Below are 20072 nucleotides of genomic sequence, written 5' to 3' on the forward strand. Positions count from 1 at the left end.
TGCATTAAACCAATCAAGCCCTATGACGCTTATACGTTGGCCATCTACCACAATAACATCTAGCGGGCCTGAAAACCCCTTGAACTTCACCGCAAGTGTGGCCTCGCCCTTGATCACCACTCTGGAATTCTGGAAGTCAGTCAGTAGGATATTAGATGGTCATAGCTTGACCCATCTGTTACCACAGCTGCAAATGTGCCGAAAAGTTCCAATGGAGATGATGGACACAGCGGAGCCTGTGTCCAGTTCCATTTTACATGGAATTCCTTGAAGTTCGACCTGCAGTCACAACTTCTGTTTAAAAGGTTGGTGGGCACCAGTGCAAAAAATGCTCCGGCAGCTGTAGCAGAACCCTACTCGGTGTTGCCCCAGGGCCCTGGTACCTCTCCTGAAAGTCTCGTCTGGTTGGCGGTCCCTCTGGCAACCTCGACAGATGGCGATGTGGCCTCTTTTTCCACACGCCCGGCAGGTGGCTGTCCTGAAACGGCAATCCGTGCATTGATGGCGGCCTCCGTAGCCCAAGCACCTCAGGAACAGAAATGCCTTGTCAGCCAGCCTCGTTCCTCTTTCGTGATGCTGCTGAATTTTGTCAACTTCGTGATCAGAGTTGGTGTCTTCCACTCGTTCGGCGTCTTCATGGTGGATAGTTTCTGTAGATGGCGTGCTTTTGGAGGGCCGCAATGCCTTCACGGCCCCTCCAGCGGCTTCCTTTAAGGCCTCTTGAAGTGAGAGAGTCTCCTTCACAAAAAGTTTTTGTTGGAGCTCCCTGTTCCTGAGTCCACAGACTAAGTGGTCTCTTAGTCACTCCTCTAGGTCATAGAAATTGCAGAGTCGCAAAGCTTGATGAAGCGCTGCAATGAATTCTGTCACCAACTCACCGGGTTGTTCGCATTGTTCAAAGGCATGCCTCCATGCTATCCCTTATAGCTTAGACTCAAAATGGTCGCGCAGTTTCTTCTTGAGGTCAGCATACGTGACGGTTTCTAGAAGCGCTGGGGCAACCAAATTCTCAGCGATATCGAAAGTGGCTGGGTCGCACATGCAGAGGGTTGTGGTCTTCAGCCCATCTTCGCTGACTTGATTCGCACAGAGGTAGTTCTCCACGCAGGTAATGTGGGACGATTATCTCTCTGGGTGCATCACGTCTAACTCCTTGAGCTTTCCAACCTTCGCCATGGTGCATAGTCTTCGCAGCTCGTGTCTCATGTTGCCTCGTGTTGCTGGCTTCTGTGTAGGCCCTGGGACTGAGCCTCAGGGCGGGGTGGTCTCCAGCGTGGCTTGCTAGGCAGACTGAGGTGTGTGTGGGGGAAATGCTGATCCCTACCAGCCTCTGTGCTGGTCTCACCCTCTAGTGACTTCAGGCTCTTACAATGAAGCAACGCATCCCTTCCTTGTCACCAGTGTTGTGTAGCCGGTTCTTTGCAGGCATTGAGCGAGATGGGAGGTTCAAACAGCAACAGGCTTTATTGAAGGTCAGAACATAACAGAAGCAACAAGGGAGCTGCTGCGCAGCTACAGTATTTATACGGTTGGCCAGCAACCAATAAGTTTAAAGCAGAGGTTTCCGACCTAACTTAGCCAGCTGGAGACAACCAGTCTGGGCCAGCTAGCAACCACTGAACTAACATTTAGCAACTGAACTCAAGCAATTAGCAAGCAGTGCAACATAAGCAAACACTTACAACATATAGAAAAAAGGCCAATACATTACAGTAAGTATTAAACATTCAGAAAAAATATGTGTTGAAAATAGAGCACACGTAGTTTAAACCATGCCTGAACCATATTATAATCCGATTTGTTGGATTGTATTGCAGATATGGAAACTCGTACATGGTCTTAAGTAAAAGCATCCTTTTACCAGACATGTTTCCACTACAACGTTCAATAATTTCCCCCACACCTTGAAAAATAAATGGTGAAATTTTAGCCCATAGCAAATCCTGATGAAACTCGGAGGGTATACCTCATTGTTTCTCAACTTTGGCGACTTGAAGAGGTGTGGACTTCAACTCCCAGAATGCTGGCTGGGGAATTCTGAGAGTTGAAGTCCAAGTCGGCACGGTTGAGAAACAATGAGGCGAGAGACCCTTGGTGCTCTCTCAGCTTGCTTGTTTTGCTGCAGACGTTTCATTATCCTACATAAGTAACCTCATTTCAACCCTGAGCTACAAATATTCGCCTTCATTGGAAACAATGAGGAATACGAAGGAGAACGCCCTGCAGTTCAAAAGCAAGACGTTTCCTTGCTGGCAAATGGGGGTCTGCCAATCAACAGTCTTGCAAAAGAAGCCGACCTCGAAGAACCACCGAAAAGCGGGCCGAGGACGCCAGCAGCTAACCTGGCCAAAACTCCCTCTTCCTGGCTGAAGGCAAATGGGAGGAGCGGGCAGGAAGCTCGGCCCTCTGGGGTGGGCAACGTCGCCCTGGATTTGTCGGCGCTGGCCCGCCCATGCTCGGCTGCCTCTTGGGGACGGCTACGCCCCCGCCGCTGCTGTTGCCGCCGCCTCCTCCTCCTCCTGGCACAAGAACGTGCTTCGCCATGGCTTTCGCGACCCGTCCCTTCGTGCGCCTGGCTTCCACCACAGCCGCCAAGAAGCTGGTGATCAAGCATGTGACAGTGGTCGGAGCCGGCCTGATGGGCTCCGGGATTGCCCAGGTGAGCTGTCATACGAAGCCGTCCGCCCTCCGACGGGGGGAAATAAGGGGCGTCGGCTGGAGCAGCCCAACTTAGAGCCTCCCTTGGCCCTCCGCCGCCCTTGGTAGTGCACGGAAAATCTGCTTTTCTCCGCGATTGGATCCCCGAGCGCTAGGCTAAGAGCCGGAGCTAAGCTGTGCTAAGAAGTGCCTTTGATCAATACTGAAGCTGAGGGTGATCTTAGTTTTGTTGCGTTGGGGGAGGGAATCACAACTGCTAGCAAAAGAAGAGTCCAGCAGGAGGAGGATACCAGCCTTCCTTCATTGCAGCCCTCCAGGAATGCTGGACTACAACTCCGGGAATTCTCACTTAGTATGGCCGAGAATTCTATTTCTCATATAACATGTTGGGAATTGTAATCTACTGTACTATAAGTTATCTAGAATAGTTGGGAAATTCTGGGAGTTGGATGTCCACCTGTCTTAAAGTTGCTGAGGTTGAGAAACTCAGGTTGCAGGTGGAGCAAAGTTGATCTGTGTAGTTAAGATCCCACGAAGCTGAACTGAAATATAACTACGGTAGTAAGAGAACTGTACATGCCTCCAATGTGGTTTGGGTGTATGGTGCTCAAAGTATGGTGAGAGAAGACCTTTAGTGGCAAGGGATATGCTTTCTTTTGGATACTATAACTTCCTTAATTATAACTCAGAACTGAGCCCCAATAAATTTTCAGTTCTAAGTCTCATCCAAAGTTTTGTTTTGCCAATAATGCCATTCCAGAACATTTTTTTTATTGAAGAAGCATCAAACAGAAGAGTCTCTTACCCCAAAAAACCCCAGTAGGATGGGGTTTTTTTAAAAAAAAAATACAGTATTTAAATCAAGAGAGCTGTGGTAGTTTCCAATAAGAAAAAAACATTTGAAACAATAGCGACACTTTAAAAAATCCCACAAAACATAGTAATCAAGGACTTTGCATAACAGGGCTTAGTCCTTATGCCTCTTCTCCAAGGCTTGGTAGAAAATAATGGTTTCAACTGGTTTCCCAAATATCAGAAAGGGATAGGATATCCTAAGGTAAGGTAGATTCATTAATTTAACAGAAAATTCATTCATATTCAGAGCAGTTGAGTGATGGAGCCATCCACTCAAAGATGTGGTCAACTTCCTTTTGTTCAAATGCTCACATGGATAAGCAAATAGCTGGTGAAAGTGCAGGGCTTGTTGGCTTTAAATCAGGGGGTCCCTAAACTCTTCAGCTCATCAACCACTTCATGAAGTTTCAGATTGTTCATCAATTATTTACTATATGAAAAAAATGAATGCTGTTTAACTAAGTAGTTAGCAGACCTCATTTGTGTATGTTTCACTAACCCACAGAAGCACCCACAGAATAGTAGCCCTACGGTGGGATAGGCGGGAAATAAATTTAGCAAATAAAACTTTTGTCAGAGTAACAAAAACAGTATTGTGCCATCACAATGCATGGTCCATCTTTCATGTGTTCATATGATGTTGCAACACATGCACAGCACTGTTTTCATCAAGTTAACAATAACCTCCAGACAGCTCTGCTGTCAGTATGGAGGTCTCCAAATTGCACAACTCCTTGTTAGTATGTCTCATTCAAGTATCTAATCATTTTCTTTGCTAAGGAATTGGTGCAATAAAGATAACTATGTCTTTGCACTCTGAACCTTTTTGTCCCGAGTTAGTTGGGGTAAGAGAAAGCCAAGTGAACACAGCTTTAATTTGTTTAAATGCCCTTTGGTAATAGGGAGAAAAGCCCCAAGAATTAACCAGAATGAAACAAGTCTTCAGAATGTATATAGACAGAATTGAAATTTTTCAGATTTATGTGAGCTTTTAGAAACAGTGAGTTAAAGTTTGGTTTGCATGGAATATTTACTAGGACCAAGAGCCATGTCATATTTGGCAATAGCTTTTCATATCTTGGTAACCCTATGATCCTGAAACATGCCTTTGGCATTGCAGTCATTAATGGTCACTGGTAATATTTTCATAAGAACATGTCCTTCCAGAATCACCGTTATTTTCAAGAGTGCCCTTGGATTCCCTGCATGTGTTTTGTAGAATATAAAAATGGCAAGTGGTTGAAGTTCAGTGATTTGTATATACCAGTTGCCCAGGGGGGGAAAAATACAGTCCTCAACTTACAACAATTCGTTTAATGATCATTCAAAGGTTCAAGGGCATTGAAAAAAATTGCTTCCCATCAGGATACTTAGAACAGTTGTAGCATCCCCATGGTCATGTGATCAAAATTCAGATACTTGGCAACTGATTCATAATTAATGATGGTTGCCGTGTCCCAAGGTCGTGTGATCATCTTTTGAAACCTTCTCACAGGCAAAGTCAGTGAGGTCAGTGCTTATTGGGGAAATTTAACCTTACATTACAATATCATGCTATCATGTAATAATAGCTCATCTCTTGTTTGCTATATTTAAATTGGTTGTGTTTCAGTTTTTCAGGTCTGTTAGTCTCTATTCTGACTGTTGTTTGCTTCTTGTTCTTTATTCCCTTTCCTTTTTCTTAATTCCATCTATGTTTGGCGCTTTTAGGCTGCAATCCAATAATTTGGTTAAGAGTATGTGTCAGACGCGGTGGCTCAGTGGGTTAGGACGCTGAGCTTGTCGATCAGAAGGTCGGCAGTTTGGCGGTTCGAATCCCGAGTGCCGCGTAACAGTGAGCGCCTGTTACTCGTCCCAGCTTCTGCCAACCTAGCAGTTCGAAAGCACGTAAAAATGCAAGTAGAAAAATAGGGACCACTACGGTGGGAAGGTAACAGCGTTCCGTGCGCCTTTGGCGTCTAGTCATGCTGGCCACATGACCACGGACAAGCGCTGGCTCTTCGGCTTTGAAACGGAGATGAGCACCGGCCCCTAGAGTCGGAAACAACTAGCATGCATGTGCGGGGGAACCTTTACCTTTATGTGTCAGGTTGTAAGTATCAGGCTACATTATTAATGCATTTCATCCACTTGTAAATTAAGTTGTTGTTTTTGAATTATCTTGCAAAAAATAATTCTATGACTTTCTAGCTTTTCATTGCTTTTTACAGATTTATTTATTATTTATTAATTAAATTAAATTTGACTACTCCTTGGGGATTTAAGTACTTGAGAGCACGATTAATGTCATTTTTTAAAATAAACCTGCCTAGTGTTAGATGTTTGTATAAATACTTCTACAGAAAAGACTACCACAGAAATATTTTTGGTAACTTACCTTCCCAGCGCAGACTGTGTTTTGTCACTACAGCATACTAGCAACCTGAGACAACTGCATGCTTTCTGTGCTTTATTCTTCAAGGGCACCTTTCGTTTGCTGCAAGGGATTAGGTCAGGGGTGTCCAAACTTTTTTCAAAGAGGGCCAGATTGGATGAAGTGAACATGCTGGAGGGCCAAACATTTTTCCGAACATTCTTTGAACAATTACAATTAAATGCAAATGAATTATTTTATGCCAAGTTAATTGCAAATGGCATACTTTTCATTTTATAACATTAAGATCAACTGACAGCTGAGTTTTCACAATGTATTTTATGTGCAAAACAAGAGGCTTGACAGAACAGTGGAGCCTAAGGGGAGACATACAGGCGCCCTGCCCCCTCCGCTCTCATTCACTCACCTTTGCTTGGAAAAGTTTCTCTCTCGGTATCATTCACTCATGTTTTGTTTGCAAAAGCTTCTCTCTCGCTCTCTCATTCCCTTACTCTTCCTCCAAAAAGCCTCTTTCATGCTCTCATTCACTCACACTGCTCAAAAAACGTTTCTCTCTCGCTCTCATTCATTCACCAACTCAAAAGGCCAGCCGCGGCGCCTCCATTGACTTCCATGGGGACGCTTGGCAATTAAAACCATTCCCGCTACTGCTGCTAACTTTTTCACTTGCTGCTTGGTTCCGATTTAACCTGCAGAAACAAATCCCCGAGCCGGCCCCCATGGCAGCAGCGAGCCCCAAGGAGCGGGGCGGCCCAGTGTGCTCGCCGAGACGCTGGAGCGAGATTGCCCCCAACAATCTGAACACGAGATCGGCATTTCTCAGCCCGCGCTGATCTCGTGCTCCTTACAATCTCCCTCTCTTTGTTTCAGTTTGCTTTCTACATTTGGGATGAAGACTCGAGATTTGGCGTTTCTCAGCCTGTGCTGATCTCGCCCTCCTTACAGTCTCCCTCTCTTTGTTTCAGCTTGCTTTCTGCATTTGGGACAAAGACTGGAGACTCGAGAGAGGGAGACTGTAAGGAGCGCAAGATCAGCACTTTCTGCATTTGGGACAAAGACTCGAGATTAGGCGTTTCTCAGCCCGCGCTGAATGGGCATTTCTCCGCACGCGCTGATCAGCGGGTGCGGAGAAATGCCGAACCTTGAGTCTTCTGTTGTGACTCAGGGTCAGCCTGTGGGTCCGACAGCCGGCTCCGATGTATCGGAGGACTCAGATGTGGGGGAGGAGGGAAACGAACCGGCTGATGATGATTTGGAGACTTTGCAGAGTCCTCAGCCGGGAACCTCTGCTCAGCTGTGTGAGCCCGAGAGTGCGGAGGATGATGACCCACAGCTGGCCCTGTTCAAGGACGCCCGACGCAGGAGGCAGTCGAGCAGGGACAAACAAAGGAAGGCTATGGGACTCCTCGGGAGGAGGCACAGGGAGACCACGCCCTGAGCTCTCTATAAAAGGAGTGTTTGGGGAGGGGCTGGTTGCTGAAAGCAACTCTTTTGCTTGAAGATAAGCTCTTGTGTGTTTACTATTAAATCTTGGCAGAAGCCTTTTAGCCTTGGACGCTTTCCAGTCTCTTCTTTTGATTAGGGGTACGAGAAGAGGGCTGGTTCAGAACATCTTCATCCCAAATGTAGAAAGCAAACTGAAACAAAGAGAGGGAGATTGTAAGGAGCGCGAGATCAGCGCGGGCTGAGAAATGCCGATCTCGTGTTCAGATTGGTTTTCTTTTTTATTTCCATTTATATCCCGCCCTTCTCCAAAGATTCAGGGCAGCTTAGAAGCTTAGCAGTAGCCTTCATTCTATGTATATGCCTGCTTATTAGGGTTTTCACCCCCCCAAGCGGCATTATTACAAAGTCAGCTTAATTGCCCCCAACAATCTGGGTCCTCATTTTACCTACCTTGGAAGGATGGAAGGCTGAGTCAACCTTGAGCCTGGTGGGATGCGAACCTGCACTAATTGCAGGCAGCTGGTGTTACTTAAGGAGGCATTAGCCCACTGCTCCACCAAGCCCACTGCTCCACCAAGATTGTTGAGGGCAATCTCGCTCCAGTGTCTCGGTGAGCACACTGGGCCGCCCCGCTCCTTGGGGCTCGCTGCTGCCATGGGGGCCGGCTCGGGGATTTGTTTCTGCAGGTTAAATCGGAACCAAGCAGCAAGTGAAAAAGTTAGCAGCAGTAGCGGGAGTGGTTTTAATTGCCAAGCGTCCCCATGGAAGTCAATAGAGGCGCCGCGGCTGGCCTTTTGAGTTGGTGAGTGAATGAGAGCGAGAGAGAAACGTTTTTTGAGCAGTGTGAGTGAAGACAAAGACTGGAGACTCGAGAGAGGGAGACTGTAAGGAGCGCGAGATCAGCACTTTCTGCATTTGGGACAAAGACTCGAGATTAGGCGTTTCTCAGCCCGCGCTGATCTCGCGCTCCTTACAGTCTCCCTCTCTCGAGTCTTCATCCCAAATGCAGAAAGCAAGCTGAAACAAAGAGAGGGAGACTGTAAGGAGGGCGAGATCAGCGCGGGCAGAGAAACGCCGAATCTCGTGTCTTTGTTCCAAATGATTGCCTTCCGCAATGCAAGCAACTGGGATGGCTCAGCAGAGGGAATGGGCATTTCTCCGCACGCAGGAGAGGTTTGTTAGGGAGGTGGTGGTCCGGCATTGTTTACCTCCTTCTTGTGTGTGTGTGTCAGACCTGTGGGGAACAGCTGGTAGAGGTGGCCGTCCGGCGTTCCCCCCTCCTGTATGTGTGTGTCGGGCCCACAGAGTGATGCAAACACCAGACTGCCACCACCTCTACCAGCCGTTCCCCGCAGGTCCGAGACACACACACACACACACACACAAACGAGAGGGGGAAAAATGCCGGACTGCTGCCTCCCTACCAGCTGTTCCCCGCGGGTCCAACACACACACACAGAAATGAGAGGGGGGGAAATGCCAGACTGCCGCCTCCCTACCAGCCTCCCTACCAGCCGTTCCCTGCAGGTCCGACACACACATACACAAATGAGAGGGGGGAAAATGCCGGACTGCCGCCTCCCTACCAGCTGTTCCCCACGGGTCCAACACACACAGACACAGAGAGAGAGAGAGAGAGAGAGAGAAGGGGGAAAAGAAGGAGGGGACACACACACACACACACACACACACACACACAAACACAAACACAAACGAGAGGGGGAAAAATGCCGGACTGCTGCCTCCCTACCAGCTGTTCCCCGTGGGTCCAACACACACACACACACAAATGAGAGGGGGGAAAATGCCGGACTGCCGCCTCCCTACCAGCTGTTCCCCGCGGGTCCAACACACACAGACACAGAGAGAGAGAGAGAGAAGGGGGAAAAGAAGGAGGGGATCTGGCAGCACCCGAGACTCCATATGCTGCTCAGAAACACCCTCTCACCGCCCTCCCTCCTGTGGCAGACAGTCTTCTGCTTGCCACCCTCAATCAGAAGGGAGGGCCGTGGGAGGGCCGCATTTACACAGAGCAGGGAGGGCCACATTAAACCGCCCCCCGGGCCGCAAATGGCCCGCGGGCCGGACTTTGGACATGCCTGGATTAGGTGAAGGGTAAGCAAATAGAAGTTACTTTTATACCAGTTTTGTAAAGTTATGATTAGACATGGTTTCATTCTAGAAACAAAAGCTTTGCATAACCAGAAAAAAGTGTACATTCTTACCTCAGCAAAGATGTGATCTACCATCTAGTGAGGCATTTGATACAAGCCACACACGGCAAGCAAACAGTGCGGGTCAATCAAAACAGAGACACCATCATTCCCAGCATCTTCCTAATTCCAGTAGACTTTAATCAATCCACACACACCCCCCCAAGTTAAAATATTACACATACCAGAAAGCAACCCCCATTTCTAACCAATGTGCTGAGGAAGTCTTGCTGAGACATGAGCTAAAATGTCTGTAAAAAAGCAGATTAGAACCTTGGCACTGATTTCCCAAGGCCTGGAGAACCCAACATAGAGATCTGTTTCTTCCTTGAGCAGAGTCAGCTTGTTACTTGATTTAAGGATATAGAGTAGGTCTGTGTAAGACTGGAGGGTCATTCTACCAATGGAACAAAGTATTCAGCACATGGTTTGGTGTAGCCCAAGAGAGAAGATGAGGAAGAAAGGTGAATAGGAGAAGCACAACAACAACACTATAACCCAGCTACTTTTCAATAAATAAAGAGCTTCATTAACCTAGCCATTAATATAAATTCACACAATTATATTTAGGGATGTAAAATACTCAGGACTGAAATATACAAAATGGTTTCACAATAGCTGTGTGGCATAGGTCGTCCATCCTCATCCTGGGCACACCTCAGGTATGTGAACATAACACCCATCATTTCCAGCCAGCATGAACGTTGTTGAGAATTTAGGAAATTGAAATTGAAATTCACATATCTCTGGAGGGTAACCAAGTTAAGAAATACTCAGATAGGTTTATTAAAAATCATTTTATAACTGGCATTTGTAGAGACTGTAATCTCAGACCCGTATTGTATGGATCCAGTATGACATCCCTACTAAATGCTGATGGAAGAGAAAGAACTGGCAACGGAAGGAGAAAACATTAGCTTCAATTCTAATTTTGTTTTCCCATTATTTTTTTTATAGATAAATGATTTGTTTCTCCTATAATGACACATCAGGCACTCTAATTGAGAAGCCTATCTGCTAAGTGCATTGCACTCATTAAGAGACTTGCAGTATACTTGCCTTCATATTCAGATTTCATAATGATGGGAACTTGGCTACTGTCATTTAACATGCACTACCCAGATAGATGATACAAACCCTGGATAATTATATAACTTAAAAAAAGTTTTAAAATATTATCATGCAAATTTCCAAGCACGACATTTTAAGGGAAGAATCTAAGAGAATCTAAAGGACACTTTCCTTTAGAAGGAGGACTTAAGGGTTTAAAGATTAAATCTTCCCTACTGGCTTTGGCAAATGCATGTTAAAATGTAACTTTCCTTTTTTTAAAAAAGAGGGAAGTTAACTGCTTTTATTTAGGGCTTTTAGAGAAAAAGCAAAGTTTCTTTTTTTTTTTGCTGACTGCCTTCTAGTAGTCTGGTCATTCCAGGAACAAGCTGAGTAAAGCATTTTATTTTCTGTTTGCAATTGTACCCTCTTTCTGAACCAAGAATATTCCAAGGAAGGCTTGAAGTTCTCCTCATTTCTCAGTTGTGTTTTGTTTGTACCAGAGACACAGAAAGTAAGATACAGTACTGGAATTGCCGTCTTCTGAATAGCTGACTTTAATTCTTTTCCTCAATTAAGTTTAACAATACTATGGAACTATGAAGATTTATTTATTTATTTATTTATTTATTTTAATCCCATTTATATCCCGCCCTTCTCCGAAGACTCAGGGTGGCTTACAATTTAAGCACAAACCAATGTGCTTAGCAATAGATGATGATGTTGTTGTTGTTGTTAGCTGCGAAGTCGTGTCTGACCCATCGCGACCCTATGGACAACGTTCCTCCAGGCCTTCCTGTCCTCTACCATCTTCTGGAGTCCTTTTTAATCTCACGCCTACTGCTTCAGTGACTCCATCCAGACACCTCATTCTCTGTCGTCCCCTTCTTCTCTTGCCCTCAATCTTTCCCAGCATTAGGCTCTTCTCCGGTGAGTCCTTCCTTCTCATTAGGTGGCCAAAGTATTTGAGTTTTAGCTTCAGGATTTGGCCTTCTAAAGAGCAGTCAGGGTTGATCTTCTCTAGGACTGACTGGTTTGATCGCCTTGCAGTCCAAGGGACTCATAGGAGTCTTCTCCAGCACCATAGTTCAAAGGTCTCAATTCTTTGGCGCTCAGCCTTTTTTATGGTCCAGCTTTCACTACCATACATTGCAACTGGGAAGACCATAGCCTTGACTATACGCACTTTTGTTGACAGGGTGATGTCTCTGCTTTTTAGTGTGCTGTCTAGATTTGCCATGGCTTTCCTCCCGAGGAGCAAGCGTCTTTTAATTTCTTGGCTACAGTCCCCATCTGCAGTGATCTTGGAGCCCAAGAAAATAAAATTTGTCACTACCTCCATTTCTTCCCCATCTATTTGCCAGGAATTGAGAGGGCCGGATGCCATGATCTTGGTTTTCTTAATGTTAAGTTTCAACCCAAGTTTTGCACTCTCCTTCTTCACACGCAACAAGAGGTTCTTTAGTTCTTCTTCACTTTCTGCCATTAGAGTGGTATCATCTGCATATCTTAGGTTGTTGATATTTCTTCCGGCAATCTTAATTCCAACTTTTGATTCATCTAGCCCTGCCTTTCTCATGATGTGCTCTGCATATAAGTTAAATAGGCAGGGTGACAGTATACAGCCTTGCCGGACTCCTTTTCCAATTTTGAACCAATCAGTGGTTCCGTGTCCAGTTCTCACTGTTGCTTCTTGGCCCACATATAGGTTTCTCAACAGACAGATAAGATGGTCTGGTATGCCCATCTCTTTAAGAACTTGCCACAGTTTGTTATGATCCACACAATCAAAGGCTTTAGCATAGTCAATGAAGCAGAAGTAGATGTTCTTCTGGAACTCTCTAGCTTTCTCCATTATCCAGCATATGTTGGCAATTTGATCTCTAGTTCCTCTGCCTCTTCGAAATCCTGCCTGTACTTCTGGTAGTTCTCGGTCCACATACTGCTGGAGTCTAGCTTGTAGGATTTTAAGCATAACTTTACTAGTATGAGAAATGAGTGCAATGGTGCGATAGTTTGAACATTCCTTGGCACTGCCTTTCTTTGGAATTGGAATGTAAACTGATCTTTTCCAATCCTGTGGCCACTGTTGAGTTTTCCAAATTTGCTGGCAAATTGAGTGTAGCACTTTTACTGCATCATCTTTTAAGATTTTGAATAGCTCAGCTGGAATACTGTCACCTCCACTAGCTTTGTTAGATGATGGTGCTCATCTGATTTCTTAAAAACAAACCATAATGAGGTAATAAGCTAACTAGGAAAAGTAGAGATTGATGTCACAGGTCCTGTTTCTATATAGAATATCATAGAGTGGGGCCAAAAAAGCAGCCATTTTCAGTTGCAGGGCCTACCCTACGACATACCAGATTTGATCAGACAACCATTTGTCTGAAATGGTATAGGGTTTCCTGCTTGAACAGGGGATTGGACTAGAAGACTTCCAAGGTCTCTTCCAATGCTATTATTCTATTCTCTTTGCTGGCATTTTGGAAGGCCTTATTGCCACTATTTTGTCTAACTTCAATAGGCCTTATAAACATATTGCTTTGATCTGGAATTTATCTTCAGTTTTGCTTTATTTTTCCCCATGGTTAACATGGTAGTTTCTGCTTTTACTTAAGTCTTCGTATTTGGGAAGAGTAGACAGAAGTTTGGTTTATTTGAATTTGATTTATTTGAATTAGGTTTGACTTAGTTCTCCAGGATGGTTTCACACTTTACTCCCTACAAACTGTTAGGAAGAGGCTAAGGACTATGTTCAAGGGTGTTTCCGAAACAGAAGGCCAATCAAAAAGTATTGAGTCTCTTTTTATGGACCAGGTCCTTTGTTCAGGAATTTTGCTGGGCTGATATTTGAGACATACAGTATAATGAAATTAAGTTTGTGCAGGACCATGCTTAAATTTCCACTTACTCCCAATATCCAACGGATGACTTCAATCAATCAGAACAGAGCTAGAAGGGACCTTGGAGGTCTTCTAGTCCAGCCCCTTGCTCAAGTAGGACACCCTATATCATTTCAGACAAGTAGCTGTCCAGTCTCTCCTTAAAAACCTTGAGTGATGAAGCACCCACAATGTCTGTTCCACTGGTTAATTGTCCTCACTGATGGGAAGTTTCTCCTTAATTCCAGGTTGCCTCTCTCCTTGATTAGTTTCCATCCGTTGTTTCTTGTCTTGCCTTCAGCTTCTTTGGAAAATAAATTGACCCCTCCTCCTTGTGGCAGCCTCTCAAATACTGCAATACTACTATCATATCCCCCCTAGTCCTTCGTTTCTCTAGAATGGCCATTTCCAAATCCTGCCACCGTTCTTCATATGTTTCAGTCTCCAGGCCTTTAATCATCTTAGTTGCTCTTCTTTGCACTTTTTACAAAGTTTCAACATCTTTTTTCTAATGAGCAAAACTGGATGCAGTATTTCAATGTGGCCTTACTAAGGCTTTATAAAGCGGTACTAATACTTCGTGTGATTTTGATTCTATGCCTCTATTTATACAACCAAGGATTGTATTAGTTTTTTTGGCTGCTGTTGCACACTGCTGACTCAAGTTTAAGTGATTGTCCACTAGGACTCCAAGGTTCCTCTCACAGTTACTGTTTTGAGCCAGGTTTCACCTATTCTGTACTTGTACCTTTGTTTTTTCCTGCTCAGGTGTAAAACCTTGCTTTTCTCCACATTAAATATTTTGTTGGATAGGGCCCATTTGTTCAAGTCTGTCAAGATCTTTTTGGATTCTGAGCTTGTCTTCTGGGGTGTTGGCTACTCCTGCCAGCTTAGTGTCATCTGCAAATTTGATGAGTTTCCCTTCTATTCCCTCATCTAAGTCATTTATGAAGATATTGAAGAGTACTAGGGTTAAGACGGAACTTTGGGGTACCCCACTGCTTACTTCCCTCCATGTAGATGTACTACCATTAAGGACTACTTGGAGTAGGAAATTGATTAACTTCTCTTTTTCCTCCCCCTTTCATATCTTATTTACAGGTTGCTGCAGCAACTGGCCACACAGTGGTATTAGTGGACCAGTCAGACGAAATATTAAATAAGTCCAAGAAACAAATTGAAGATAGTCTGAAGAAACTATCAAAGAAAAAGTTTGCAGACAAACCCGAGGTGACATTTTATAAATATTGAGAAGGGTAGTGTTCTTTTTCATGTTTAGTATAAGGAGCCAACTTTCCCCAACATACAGTAAAGGACTGTATTGGGAAGCCATTAGATTAAGGAAGCCTGCTTTGCAGAAACAAAATTTGGGGGACATGAGGAAAGCTAAACTAAAATCAAATGGGTATTGATTTGTTTTTTAAAAAAAATCAAAATCCAACATAAATAACCATTCTAAAAAGTTTTCAAAAAGTAGTGCCTTCTGCAGGTTACATTGAATATGCATTTGTAGCCTCTGAAGACACACTTGTCAGAGGTTCACTGAGTGCTTCAGATTGAAGTTGATCTGGTTGAATCTCCCCTCTGAAGTCAATCCAAAGGGTTTTTACCTACTGAAGAACAACCACCACATTGCTTCTTTTTGGACCTTTCAGTGATTTTCTGCTCCAGCACACAGAATACTTGCTTTTAAAGTGGATGAGGCTGCTCTTGGTGCTTTGAGCATTTCATCAGCAGCAAGCCCAGCCTTTGCTTCAAGCATGTTGCCTTCAAAGCATGTTTTCTTCAGTTGTCAGAAGCCATAGGTTAAGGCAAGTGTCACCTGTTTATGCAGTAATATTTTTTTGAAAGAGATGTTCCCGGTTGTATAGAGTGAAAAGCTCAGGTTCAGGTGTGCTAGTGATAGTATCTTTGAAGTTCTGCCAGCGTGATGGATATCAGTGCTGACAGTTGGAACATCTGCTGCCAAACGGGGAGGGAATCAGAAGTGTTGCAATTGAAAATTGTGTGAAGCCCCAGAAGTGGATTTTCCTCATTTAATTGGGCAGGGCAGCTGGGAAGACATAAAGCTGCCAGTGGTTTCCTTCTCTCTAATGCATTTTGCTACTTGAGGGACAAGCAGTAATGTGTTAGTTACCTGTATCAGTTCAATGTGCACAAACAAATTCCTAATATTTTATAATATCACATTCTATTACATGTTTTGATTTTTTTAAAAGATTTCTTAATTATTGGCTTTATTGTTAACATTTGTGAGATGAGTGGCTATGTAAATTTGGCAAATAAATAAAGTACAAATGAACCATGTTACAGCTGAAACAAGCTTCTGTTTATGCAGACAAGTGTAACACTCGGTAAAAATATTTTATTGCTTCTCTAACATTGCAGGCTGGTGTAGAATTTGTTGAGAAGGCCTTAAAGAATATAACCGTGAACACGGATCCTGTCTCTGTGGTCCACAGCACTGACCTTGTAGTGGAGGCCATTTTGGAACAGTTAGCCCCCAAAATTGAGCTCTTCAAGACACTGGATAAGTTTGCATCAGAGTATGTTCTTAAACTATTACAAATCAAATACAAAAGTCATTAGCAATTAGATGAAAATATTAATTTGCAGTACTATACCTTCTTCTGATTATTTTGATGATTAAGAACAGAAGTTTAAATATAGGCTTGATTGTTCAGATTTACTCTCCTGTTCACAACCCAAATAAATATTTGACTAGATGCATAATCAGTTGAAAATGTTAACTGTTTTAAGAGAAATTGGGAGAATGAATGTTTTATTTATTTCAAAGGAAAAGCAGCTTTGCTAGGTGTCTGACAGGCTTTCATTAAAAAAAAAGAATACAACTAATTTTATTTCTGCTTGGAAAGTGCTTCTGGATCTGTTCTTGAAATGAAAAAATGAAATTTTGATTTTGCTGACTAGATAGATTTATTGTTATAGAAATTGCTAGTACATATTATTATGTAAAAGTAAAAAAACTAGATGTGTTATTACCTTATTCTACTGTGTTAAAGACAGTCAGAAGTGAATGCTTTTCTTTCTTTCTTTTCCCTTTTCCCCTACACTTTTCCCTCTTCCTTCTCTTCTCCCTTTCTTTCCCATTATTTTCATTTGTCTTTATATTTTATATTTCAATTAATAACATATATATGTTAAATGCTTGTTAACTATTTAGATTACCTTGCTAGGCCCCAAACATGGGACAAATCTTTATTTCCTGTTTCGGCCTAACCGAAGGCCATCCACAGGCAGTAGTCACAACAGTGACAGCTCATATTTGTGTAAATTTTTTTTGGATTGCTAAAAAACAATTAAAGGGAGACTGATATGCATTTCAAACTTATTTGTTCTCATCAGTCAGCCATACTGACTTTATATATATAAAGGGAACACAAAATAAGACATCCTACTATTAAATACAGTGTATATATATATATATATATATATATATATATATATATATATATATATATATATATATATATATATATATATATATATATATATATATATATATATATATATATATATATATATATATATTGTGTAAATCTAAATAGTTAACATTTGACTCATATATATATATACATATATACATATATACATATATACATATATATATATATACATATATACATATACATATACATACACATACATACACATACACATACATATACATATACATATACATATACATACACATACACATACACACACACACACACACACACACACACACACACACACACACATATATATATGTAGATCTTTGGTCATTCGGGTTTTTCCCCACGTAGAATTGAAGGTGTAAGAGCAACGTTTCGACGAAATCTCATCCGTCATCCTCAGGCTGGTGGCTTCAGCTTCGTTCTTCTGGGAGAAGTGAGAGAGAAAGAGAGAGAGAGAGAGAGTGAGTGAGTGAGTTAGGGTTGGTTTTGAATAGTTTGGCAAAGCAGTGTTCTCCAGTGGGCCATAAGAGCAACACCTATTTAATTGATTTTAATACATTTAAATCTTTTAAATGTAAGTAGCATCCTTCTTCTGTAAGTCTGACAGTGACATGGGTGGTATCAGAATTTGATAAAATAAATAAAAATAATGTTAAACATTACAAAAGAACAGTTTTTGCAAATTAGGGCCAAAGGAAAAGTGCACATCCTTTTCCAAGCTTGCAAAAAGGTTTAATTAATGTCCTGGGGTTGGGGCCAAAAAAGTGGATCCAACTAGGATGAACACTTAATTTTGAATTCATCTAAATTCAGTTAAGCTAAACATATATACATAATTCTTATTTAAAGTCCACTTGTTCTGCAACTATTCCGTTACAGTGGTACTGAATGAGGGGGACTTAATGAAAGATCCCGGTAATTATAGCTATTGCAGTGTCCCTACAGTCTTGTCATTGTGATTTGGGCACCTGGCAACCGGCTCGCAATTATGACATCACAGAGTAACATGATCACCATTTGTGACCTTCCCTGTCAACTTCTGACCAGGAAAGTCAGTGGGGAAATTGGTGGGAGGTTGCAAATTGCAGTCACATGAACTTGCATCATATAAGATTCGCTTAAAGCAGCAATTGGTAGGGTCAGCTGCCGTTATAAGTTGGTGCAATCATGTGACACTGCGCTTTGTCACCAAATTGCTTAGCAATGGAGCTTCTGGTCCCAGTTACTGCCATTAAGCAAGTACCTCTATTCATTAAGTGTAGCTAATATGATTTCATCCCATGTATTTAATAATTTCCCCTTGCTGTTGCATCAGAAGTTACAATGCAGAGCATCTGAGAGATTCGGGGTGACCCACTATGAATCTTTGAATTTAAGTCACTTATTTCTAAATTAAAATATGGTTAAGTGTAGTTCCAAAGTTGTATGGAGGCTTAGTGTAGCTTAATTATTCTGACTTTTAATTTTCTAGTATAATCTTCTATATTACGTTTATTTTAACTTTCTGGCTTAATGCAATAAAAAAAGAATACCACTCTTCACCCTTCTTTGCTATGTCATGCTAAATAAAGCATTCCAAATAATGTTTTGTTCACCAGAACTCATCTTACTTTCATACTGATGGTTCTTATCTGTAAGAGAGGTCTGAGTGAAATTATTAACTTCAGAAAGAAAAGAAGTGGTGTAATTCTCCACTTGTGATCAAAGATTAAAAAGATATTCCTACACCAAAGAACCATTCGAGTAAATTATGTAGGCAAAGTCCCAACTCTCCTTCTTCCAAAGAAATGTAATCATCGCTGTTTCAGAGGAATTACTGTTCAAAATTGAGCAATTTTATCAAAATATCATTGATAAAATAATCAGCTAAATAGAATTTAGGGGTTGATGGTGGAATGAATAGAATATGAGCTTGTTTGATGGTTGTATTTTTCATAGATCATTGTATCCATATCACTCCTTTTAATAGCAGGCTGAAACAAGTGCTGATGGCAGAGTAGCCTGAATTTTGACAAAGCCACATTCTGCAAAGTGTAGGAAAAATGTAAGATGTGTTAAAAAAAATAATAAGGCAAGTGATCAAAGAAGGATAAGAATCTAAAATAACTGACTTAGAATTGAAGCAGAAAATCTGGAGGGGCACAGAAAAAGACAAAAATTAGGATAGAGATGGAATGGTGTATCTTGAAAGAAAATCTATCAATCAGGAATCCTAAACAAGTGGACCATATCAACAATTTTTGCATTTTTAAATGTAAATAGCATATTGCAAAACCCATACTGCAGTTTACTTCCCAGTTCCTGGTATCTGATTTTAAGCCCACCTTTAAGCAACATGAATGGCTATATTGTTGTCGAACCTTCTGAAAACCCAGAATATTATTAGCCTTGTATACTTCATTGGGGAAGTGCAATATTTAAGGTTTGGGATACACCTAGTCATTCAATGGAATCTTGGAAACTGCAGGTAGAAAAGTCAGGAGAAAGAGGGTGGACAAGAATTGTAAGACTGAAATTCAGTTAAAATAAAATTGCTGTGATTACTTTCCATGTATTTAATAATTAACCCACCCTGACATATTAAATTCAAACTTCAGAAACTTTTGTAAGGAGGTGCAACATTTGGGGGCTGTTCATTGTACCTCCTTATTCTGAATTCCTATTACATGCGTCAGATGATGAAATAGCGCATACTAGTAATTACTTTTCTAGTAATCATGAAATCTAAAGGTTGATTTTATGCTTTTTTCCCTTTCTTCTAGCCTTGAGTCGGTATCATGTTAATGTTTTAATGATTACTCTCTGAATTTATGGTAAACTTAACCTACAAGAGAGATTACATTCTTCCTGAATTTGAAATTAATAGTGAAGGGAAATAAGCATATGTTTTTCCTTTTGATTGTTTTTCTTTCTGAGTACAGTACTAGTAATAGGCTTTATTATCTTGGAGAATACTTTGATTTTAAGGGATATCTAGCCATGGACGTATGCTAAAATATCTGGTTTCTAAAAGAGAATGCCATGTAGATTGCTTATCTGGAAAAGAAAGCTTGAAATCTGTCTGTTTAAAGGAGGCACGATGGCTCAGCAGTTAAAGATGCTGAGCTTATGGCCCAGGTTCAAGACCTGA

The 20072-nt window shown here is 42.1% G+C and overlaps 1 protein-coding gene across 1 annotated transcript in view; it reads left to right on the plus strand.

Moving 5' to 3' along the window:
* Window positions 1-2527: 2527 nt before the first annotated feature.
* Window positions 2528-20072, plus strand: part of HADH (hydroxyacyl-CoA dehydrogenase) — a 32456-nt gene continuing 14911 nt past the window's right edge. Inside the window, exons 1-3 of the mRNA XM_081333232.1 lie at window positions 2528-2659; window positions 14583-14711; window positions 15870-16027. Coding sequence (XP_081189358.1) covers window positions 2543-2659; window positions 14583-14711; window positions 15870-16027 — 404 coding nt within the window. The 5' untranslated portion in view covers window positions 2528-2542. The remainder of the gene's footprint in view (window positions 2660-14582; window positions 14712-15869; window positions 16028-20072) is intronic.

Source organism: Vipera berus, assembly GCF_964194415.1.
Source record: "Vipera berus genome assembly, chromosome: 7".
NCBI classification, from domain to species: domain Eukaryota; kingdom Metazoa; phylum Chordata; class Lepidosauria; order Squamata; family Viperidae; genus Vipera; species Vipera berus.